We start from the raw sequence: 10647 nt of genomic DNA, 5'->3' as shown, positions 1-10647 counted from the left end.
AAACAGATTTTCTAAAACGGTCAAAGTCGGTGAAAAATATGTGAAGTACACCACTGAATATGAATACTCCCCGTTTTTAAACTTTACAATCTGGTAACCCTCTTGGTTTTTTCATTTTCAAATATTGTAACCCTAGGAGAGGTTCAAGTTCTGTATCTGTACAATATTTTCACGAAGATAGTTTTATTGCTATCTTGAGAACTTATCCTATTTACTTTTCTACAAATATGACAAATACTTGAGTAAGAAAGCTAACGAGCAACATGTATATATATGCTGTTCGCTACTTGTTTGTTTCTTTTGTTTACTTACTTTGATCCAAAGGACAAGTTTTCTCCTGTGTCCATCAGATATCCTTAATCTTCTATCACCTGTATACTCCTTTATCCTTTTGTTTTTTTCTTTATCCTGAGTTTATCCAGCTTTCTTTTTATCCTGTATTTCCCACACCAGGAGCTGAAAAGAAAGGGCGATGGAGAGAACCCATCCATGTAAAAACAGCAATGTATGACCATGAGATTGACCCTGTCCTTTTAAGTTTTCATTTTAATAATTGAATAGACTAATCTTACTAAGCAACATTTCTTATAACTCTTACCTTTCCCTTGCACCATCAGCAGCACAAGTGACATTTTAATAACTTAATTTCCTCCAATCTCTGTCAACTGTATCAAGGGACTAAGAACATTTATATTGAAAACATTTATTTAAGGCACATACTTAAAAACATACCTCTGCACACCAATATACTGAAAGAGGTTAATACACAACAAAACTTAAAATATTTTCAATACATAAAACGTAAACAGATTCGTGGTGCAAGATAGAAAACTATAATACTATAAACACAACAAACTTTTACATGGAAAACAATTGGTGTTTTGGAATAACCTGGTACAAAGTTATATATACACAATAATTCACATTGATTGAAACTAGTTTAAATTCTCCCAATTAAGAAAAATAAAGAATGTGTACCTGAATGCTGATCTTTGTCATAAAACATTTTTATACATTTTTCTTTTATATACTTATACATATTTTTCTTAATATAAGACTAGATCTTACTTTTTAAACACTGCATCCTTAGCTTGTATTAGATAAAACAAATATACAGCATTTCTCAACAGCAACAGCACACTTAACAATTCCATTTATAGACTTCACACAGTTGAATCACATTATTACATTTTACCTGCTAGAATTGCCTGTGGCATGGGCCGGTGAAGCGGGTAAATAATGCAACTGTATACATTGCACCCTGTTGTCATGGGTAAGGGAAAGGATTTAACCGAGTTGCAAAAAGGGATGATAATTGGCTTGGGGGGGGCAGAATTTCGGAAATGGACGTTTGTGAACTGTTTACATGCCTCTGTGGTAAAGGTGTATCTTAGGTGGACGAATGGCACCAGTGGGAAACTGCAGAGATCCATGTGCCATTGATGTCCGAGGTGAATGTCTTATATTTTGAAGGTCAACCGTCAAGCTACAGTAGAAGAGCTCATCACTCAAATGAACCAGGGACCAAGCAGACATGTTTCCTCCACAACAGTTCAGCGAATGGGGCTCTAGGACTCCAGAATAAATGGAAGGCAACTGTATCCGTGCTTACACAGGTGCACCAACAACTGTACAGAGAGTGGACTGCTGTTAATTGGAGATAGGTAGCTCCTCCAATGAGTCACATTTTTAGCTGCATAGAATGGATGGACGTCAGCATATCCGGTGAGAAATGTCAGAGAACCAACACCCTGCAATCACTGCTGGAAAAATGCAAACGGGAGCAATGTTATGGTCTGGGGAATGTTCTTGTAATATTCTCTAGGTCCCATTATCTGTGTGGAAACCACTCTTGATCTATATAGTTATGAATCTACCCTCTGTGATCATGTCCACCAGTACATGACTATCCTCTTTCCTCGGGAGGATGGGATGTTTCAGCACAATAATGCGCCTTGCTACACAATTAGAAATGTCTGTATGTGGCAGGAAGAGCACGGACAAGACTTCAAAAGTTCTTCCCTGGCCCCCAAACAGCCCTGATCTCAAATCAACTGAACAACTGTGGGAACACCTCAATCAATGTGTTCACCATCTGTCTTCTGTGCCACACACCCTTCAACAGTTGTGGGACACACTGAATGGCTCCAGATACCTGTGGAGACCTATCTGTCTAAATGAGTGAGTCACTGCTAGCACGTCTAGCTGGTCACTCTGGATACTAGCAGGTGGTCATAATAATGTGATTCGACTGTGAATCAATGGCATTAGACAATTCACTTCAACCTGCCAAATTGCTGACTGACTAGAAGGATGCTTATTGATGGGATTAATACACTTTGTATACATCTTAAAAGATACAATTTACAAGTAAGAGCATTATGATTTCATGCTGAAACAGATTTGTCTGAATACACCTAATCACAATGATTCCAAACCATCACACCCCCAAGCCTCCTCCAAATACAGTTAAGCAATAGGAAGAAAATTACTGTAACAATAACGAGACAGTGTTACTTTATCTCAATACTAGATTATGTACCTCAATCAGGTGATTTAATTTTAAAAAATTCTTTTCTATTTTTTCTGTGGGCATTAGTGTCTACAGAGGAAGCTTTTATATATATATATTTTTTGGCCATCCCCCGCTGTGTAGAGGCAGCGTACCTGCCTCTTACCCGGAGGCCCCCGTTTCGACTCCAGCCAGGTCAGGGATTTTGACCTGGATCTGAGGGCTGGTTCGAGGTCCACTAAGCCTACATGATTACAATAATTGAGGAGATATCTGACGGTGAGATGGTGGCCCCGGTCTAGGAAGCCAAGAATAACGGCCAAGGGGATTTGCTGTGCTGACCACACGACACCTCATAATCTGCAGGCCTTCGGGCTGAGCAGCGGTTGCTTGGTAGGCTATGGCCCTTCGGGGCTGTTGTGCCATGGAGTTTGGTTTGGTATTAGCATTTTTGCTATGTACAAGAGGTAGCAAGTTATGTTACCATCCTATTATTTCTGGGTCCCGATACCGTCTCATTCTGCCATTAACACAATCAGCTGCACATTTTCTATCACTATAATTATTTCCATAATCTGTTCAGGTGACATACAAACCACTCATGGGGAAGATATATCTGATTTTGTTTTTTCTTTCCAATTCTCTTTATCTGTAAGCATTATAACTATATAAGCTGAACAGAATATGCATTTTAAATAGAAAGAACTATGGTCCTGAATAAACACAAAATACATTTTAATTTCTAGATTCACAAGATATTCTTAAATCCAAATTAATTAAAAAGCAGAAAACTCAAGCTTTAAAAACAATGTACGAGGAAAAAATCTAAGTAAAGACACAAATGCTTCATCAATTAGTTGCCAAATTTCCACCTGTACCTTATATCAGACTAAAATTTATACTAAAAAGTGTCATTCAATAAATATTCATTACATACAGTACAGTATATTAATAACTGAATTACACTGGATGCAAGAAGAATGTACGGAAACACATCTTCACATTAATGATGGTACTCTAATAATTAGACTACTTCTCTATGCATTAGCCAACGGCCATAGCCGTGTTGAAACACCGGATCTCGTGAGATCTCCGAAGTTAAGCAACATTGGGCGTGGTCAGGAGTTGGATGGGTTGCCACGCGCTGTTGGTGGGGGGTAAGGGAATGGAGGAGCGGAAAGGAACTGGCCATCCTACCGCATGTAAACTCCGGCTCAGGAATGCCTCTGTGGAGGTTCGGACCTGCCTTCGGGCAGAATAACCCTTACCTTACCTCTATGCATTACTTTCATAGCCTACAAGTGATAAACTAACACCATGAGGCTTTTGGGGTTATGCCGTGTCAAGAAAATAACGTGAAATTCTTTACTTTTCGCAGGGAACTGTGCTCTGAGTCATCAAAAGAAAATCTCAACTGTCCACGAGAAAGGCTTCTTAAACAACGACTTTTTGAAATGTAGACGTTATAATAGAAGTGAAAATGGTACGTTCGTCACCAGATGGCTCCCCGGACGTGGCACACCGCTAGCGTTCGAAGCGGAAGCTCACCGAACCATCAGAATCATTCTAAGAGGTTCTCTGCGAAACGTAAAGAATTTCACCTTATTTTCTTGACATGGCATAAGCCCAAAAGCTTATACAGTATCGTGTCTAGAAGTACGCGCCATGAAAGCATCAAAGGCTAACACCATGAAGCTTTGTTAAGTTGCTGAAATACTACAATGCATTCTATGATAGGCATGGGTATGTTGAATAGGATGATGATGGTTGTTTATTCTGTGAAAGCAGGTTCTTAATGAAAGTTACTCCTACTTTATCAACTACATAGTAACAAACTAAAGAAAAAAAATGCACTCTGTGATTAACCACTAAATGTCTCACACTCACTATTAATCTGTCAACAACAGAAATAGTGTTCTATCTTGCACCATTATTAACAATTATAAAACCATAACAGAACAGGTAACATCGATGTAACAATTATATCACTGTATAATATAACATTTAAAATAGGAGCATCGTTATATTAATTATAAAAATATTCTTAATATTTCATCAATATCACCAAATATAGAACTACCTATCACAAAGGATTCATCCAAGATACATGATATGTTTGAGCAATACAAAATTATACAAGCAGTAGTATTTCTAACTCCTTGACAAACTACACTACTAACCTTCCTGTCAGGGATGTGAATTCATTGAAAATAAGAGATTTTACCTCCTGGCATTATTAGGACAGACTGTCCACAGTCTACAGTAGTGATGTCCAAAGACAAAACTACTATTTTGTTAGAATGAAGGTTTGGTGGTAATATGCAAGGTATTAAGATGTTATTTTAGATGTATAAATGCAAAGCATGTGAAACGGATTATTACATCTGGATAGCATTAGAAACACTACCATTTCAACATTCAGAATAATCACCAGTGACAGTCAATTTAGCTTTTCAAATCTAAACTCCTATGCAGATTTACAAGGAGATGGAATATGTAACAATTAAAATACTGTTCAGTATATAGAAAATAAATACCCAAAGAATAAATTGATATGAGAACCTAGTCTGCTTTCCTATCTGAGTTATACAAATTACCCACTTGTATCCTTTTCATAAAAGCTAATAAAAGAACCAACAGAAGTGGAAGAAACCACAATAAAATACAGGATGGTGGGGAAAAATGGGGAAATATTATATATACAAGCATAAATCAACTCATCATGAAAGCACCTCTCTAAATCTTTCATCTTGATGATTTTTCCTCTTTGTTTATTTAGGAATGTTTGCAATGGCAGGAATTATCTTCTCATAAATTTCAATCCCTTTGAGAAAGACATCTTCCGACAGAAATTCATCATGGTCGTGTAACAGAACAGGGGTGTAGTTCATGGGTGAAAAGCCCAGGGCAGGCAGTCCCACCTGCAGGACAATAACAGAAACAGATCAAACATACATACATTAGTTTGAGAACTATTTCCCAAAAGTAAAAAATGACAAGCAAAACTTTGGATATACTTTTAAAATGCACAAGACACCAACCAAAATATCTAATGTAATGTATAATACAGTTTAGTGATATATTTTAAGATATTTACACTGACTGACAGAGCAAATGCAACACCAAGAAGGAGTAGTTCGAAAGGGATGAAAGTTGGGGAAAAAACAGAGACGGCACGGACGAATAATTGATGTTTATTTCAAACCGATATGCAGGTTACACAATGCGCACGGCATCGACTCAGTAGGATGTAGGACCACCGCGAGCGGCGATGCACGCAGAAACACGTCGAGGTACAGAGTCAATAAGAGTGCGGATGGTGTCCTGAGGGATGGTTCTCCATTCTCTGTCAACCATTTGCCACAGTTGGTCGTCCGTACGAGGCTGGGGCAGAGTTTGCAAACGGCGTCCAATGAGATCCCACACGTGTTCGATTGGTGAGAGATCCGGAGAGTACGCTGGCCACGGAAGCATCTGTACACCTCGTAGAGCCTGTTGGGAGATGAGAGTAGTGTGTGGGCGGGCATCATCCTGCTGAAACAGAGCATTGAGCAGCCCCTGAAGGTACGGGAGTGCCACCGGCCGCAGCACATGCTGCACGTAGCGGTGGGCATTTAACGTGCCTTGAATACGCACTAGAGGCGACGTGGAATCATACGTAATAGCGCCCCAAACCATGATGCCGCGTTGTCTAGCGGTAGGGCGCTCCACAGTTACTGCCGGATTTGACCTTTCTCCACACCGACGCCACACTCGTCTGCGGTGACTATCACTGACAGAACAGAAGCGTGACTCATCGGAGAACACGACGTTCCGCCATTCCCTCATCCAAGTCGCTCTAGCCCGGCACCATGCCAGGCGTGCACGTCTATGCTGTGGAGTCAATGGTAGTCTTCTGAGCGGACGCCAGGAGTGCAGGCCTCCTTCAACCAATCGACGGGAAATTGTTCTGGTCGATATTGGAACAGCCAGGGTGTCTTGCACATGCTGAAGAATGGCGGTTGACGTGGCGTGCGGGGCTGCCACCGCTTGGCGGCGGATGCGCCGAACCTCGCGTGCTGACGTCACTCGGGCTGCGCCTGGACCCCTCGCACGTGCCACATGTCCCTGCGCCAACCATCTTCGCCACAGGTGCTGCACCGTGGACACATCCCTATGGGTATCGGCTGCGATTTGACGAAGCGACCAACCTGCCCTTCTCAGCCCGATCACCATACCCCTCGTAAAGTCGTCTGTCTGCTGGAAATGCCTCCGTTGACGGCGGCCTGGCATTCTTAGCTATACACGTGTCCTGTGGCACACGACAACACGTTCTACAATGACTGTCAGCTGAGAAATCACGGTACGAAGTGGGCCATTCGCCAACGCCGTGTCCCATTTATCGTTCGCTACGTGCGCAGCACAGCGGCGCATTTCACATCATGAGCATACCTCAGTGACGTCAGTCTACCCTGCAATTGGCATAAAGTTCTGACCACTCCTTCTTGGTGTTGCATTTGCTCTGTCAGTCAGTGTATATCACTACTAATAATAATTACATACATACATACATACATACATACATACATACATACATACACACACATATATACATACATACAATAAGCCTGTATTCAGCTTGCATGCCCATGTGAATGAACAAGGGACTTCCTTATAATAACTAATACTATGGCCTCTCGTCCTTTCATATCGTTTACCATGGAATCTTTAGATAACCATCATCATCTTCCACTGCTTCTCATAACAACAGAGTGCAATCTATCTATCTTGTAAGTAATGTACCCGCTTCTGTGGCCCTAATATGACCTCAGCACTGAAGCACGTTCTTACAAACAGTTTTGTCCAAAACTGCATTGTTAACATAGTATCTCTGATGCTGGTGCTTATTATTTTAAGAGACAGAATAATTCATCAGTATCTCTAAAAATACTGAAATGAAAAATTATTAGACAGTGGTTCTTGATATGCATGATACTAAACAAGTATTGCTACAGATTATAAGCTTGCTACTTTGTTAATAAAACAATTTTTACTTATTACTGTCATATATTGCACAAATTATAATTACCCCAAGCAATACACATCTTGCTGGTAATCTCTTAAATACAGTCGACTCTCGATAATTTGACACTTGTTAATTTGAATCTCTCGATAATTTGAAGTTTTCTCCTTGTCCCTTGAAAAATACTCGATAAATTTGAAAAAAAATCAATGTTATTTGGTCCCCTTGGTAATTTGAAGTTGTAGGAATGGCATCTTGCTCGCCGACATTCTATAATTTGAAGTCGGGCTTCCCTACTCTCCATAATTTGAAGTTGGTGATTACAGCATGTATTGTTATCGTGCACAGACCTGTCGTTTGTTTACATCAATAACGAAATGTATGAGTGAGTTTGCAGTCGTGAGTCTTCTTTCAAACGTTAAAGTGTGGTACAGTATGTTAACGTTTGATTTGTATAATTTTTAAGCATCACAATGAGTTCAAGAAAGAACAAGTGTCTTTCCATAAGTGAAACAAAGCGTGTGATTCAAGCTGTGGAGGATGGACAATTAAAAAAACATGTCGCCAAACAGTTCGGTATTTTACCATCAACATTGTCGATGATTTTGAAAAATAAAGATCGCGTCACCGAAAGTGCCTTAAGTGCGAGTAGAAAAGGGTCACGTCAGGGTGAATTTCCCCGTCTTGAAGAGTGCTTGCTTAAGTGGATTCGTCAGTGTAGAGGACAAAATGTTCCCCTGGGCGGTTTCATGTTGAAGGGAAAAGCCAAGTCTTTTGCACAGTCTCTCGGGATTAAAGGATTTGCAGCAAGTGAGGGGTGGCTTTCAAATTTCAAAAACCGACACGCCATCACATTTAAAAAGATCTGCGGAGAGAGCGCCAGCGTGGATAGTTCCATTTATTCCGAATGGTTTGACGAACTAAATGAACTTTTGAATGGCTATGACCCAAGGAACATATTCAACACAGACGAAACCGGGCTTTATTATAAATGTCTTCCTGATCGCACCCTGATGTTCAAAGACGAGAAGTGTCATGGAGGGAAACTGAGCAAGGAAAGAATAACTGTCCTTCTAGCATGTAACATGGACGGATCTCAAAAGTTGAAACCACTCATTATAAGGAAATCTGCCAAACTACGCTGCTTCAAAGGAATAAAATCGTTGCCCACACCTTATCGGTCAAACAAAAAAGCATGGGTGATGACAGAGTTGTTTAATGAATGGCTGACCTCGGTTAACAGTGACATGAAAAAGGAAAAACGCAAAATCTTGCTGTTTTTGGACCACTGCACCGTGCATAATAACCCACCACCATTAGAACACATAAAATTGATTTTCTTTCCACCCAACACGACATCAAGATTGCAACCATTAGACCAAGGCATTATTCAAAATTTAAAAACTCTCTACCGCAGAGAAATTGTTTCTCTTGTGCTGGATAGCATCGAAAAAGGGGAGAAGGCGAACATAACAGTTTTGACCGCTATCATCATGATTGATAAGGTCTGGAAAAATGTCAACCCTATCACCATTTATAACTGCTTCAAAAAGTGCGGGTTTAAGCAAACTGAAAACATGGAACAGTCATCAGAGCCGCCAAAATTTACGAATTTTGACTCAGGATGGGGACTTCTACCTAACTGTGGAGAGTTAATGTTTGAGGATTACGTTCAAGTTGACGATGACATCAGTGTCCACGGTGCCCTAACCGATGCTGAACTGTTGGATTTAGCCTCTCTGGATGAGGACGAGGAAGAAAACGAAGAACAACTGCCAATTCCAGTCACACTGAGCGAGGCAAGGACAGCTCTACGCTCCTACGCCCTCAGAACGGACACAAGTGACGATTTCTTCTCAGCTCTCACCACTATCGAAAATTCATTGGACCATGATAGATAGAAGTCGCTCACTCAAAAGAAAATTACAGACTTTTTTTAAAAAATGAACACTTCTGTATGAACATTTCATAATTTTACAAATGTTGTGAAAGAAATGAGTAAGTATAAGTGAAACTCTTGTTTATTTGAATTTTTCCCTCCCTCTCTCTTGGTTACTTGAACTCCTATTATTTTGAACTCTCAGTAAATTGAACTTTTTCTCTGGTCCCTTGAGTTTCAAATTATCGAGTCGACTGTAGCAGGAACCAAATGGGAGCGCATTTAAGGTCAGTCTCACAATAAAAGCAGTCCTTGTATTTCTGCACCCCCTGTGGGTGGGGGCAGTAGAATACAGGAAAGGGCTAGGAGCAGGAAGGAAGTGACTGTAGCCTTAATTAAGGTACAGTCCCAGTATTTTGTCTACTGTGAAAATAGGAAACCACAGAAAACTACCTTCAGGGCTGCAGACAGTGGAGTTTGAATCTACAGTCTCTCCTGAATGCAAGCTGACAGCTATGTGACGTACAAGGAATTCCCATACATGGACCTCAGTTCAGAAATCCATCTCCAGAAATCAATCAAACAGGTAGTTTTGCAATGTGTTTCTTGCCAGTTGCATCTCAGCACTGAGAGTTTTGAGTTAATTCAGAAGAAGAAATGCCTCATACCTGTGTAAATAGTCCAAATTGTTTTTATTTTTAACTGTGGAGAGTTCTTTGAAATCGTAAGACAAAAACTTAATCCTCATTAAAAAAGTTCTACGAACTTTATTACAGGTGACCAGGACTAGGACTAGAAACTTATGCTGTTTGAAGTGTGTTACATTCCTGACAGGCTGGTTGAAAGGATCATGTCACATGTCCTTTGCTGTTCCCATAAGCTGGAGGAAACCCTTGGATCACAGAAAAGATATTTCTGTCTGACAAGAATAGCTGGAATCACCTCAAAAACAAAGAATGTTCAAACATGTTCAATATCATTATTTACAATCTGCTTTGAGGTTTGAATGTTACAGTGGAGAATACCCAGAATGTGACAGTGAGTGAAGATGAACATACAGAAGAAAAGAGATATGCACGCCAACCCAATATTTCAAGACCCCTGTGAATCAAATCCGCCACACTTTTGTCTGAAGGGGAACTCAACAATTTTGTTCTGATTTAAATTTGTCGAAGCAACAGTCTGAGCTTTTAGCTTCGCAATTTAAAGGGTGGAATCTTTGTTCTTGAAATACAAAAGTGTTTTTTCATGACA

At 40.2% G+C, this 10647-nt stretch overlaps 1 protein-coding gene across 1 annotated transcript in view; it reads right to left on the bottom strand.

Annotated features, from left to right (window-relative positions):
* Positions 1-2181: 2181 nt before the first annotated feature.
* The window catches only part of LOC136857707 (aminoacylase-1A), a 179614-nt gene continuing 171148 nt past the window's right edge, over positions 2182-10647 (bottom strand). Inside the window, exon 8 of the mRNA XM_067136573.2 lies at positions 2182-5433. Within this exon, the coding sequence (XP_066992674.2) occupies positions 5284-5433 (150 nt within the window). The 3' untranslated portion in view covers positions 2182-5283. The remainder of the gene's footprint in view (positions 5434-10647) is intronic.

This window comes from Anabrus simplex, chromosome 1, assembly GCF_040414725.1.
Source record: "Anabrus simplex isolate iqAnaSimp1 chromosome 1, ASM4041472v1, whole genome shotgun sequence".
In the NCBI taxonomy this organism is placed as follows: domain Eukaryota; kingdom Metazoa; phylum Arthropoda; class Insecta; order Orthoptera; family Tettigoniidae; genus Anabrus; species Anabrus simplex.
The sequence above is the reverse complement of the archived record's forward strand: the minus strand, read 5'-3'. Positions and strand labels throughout refer to the sequence as shown.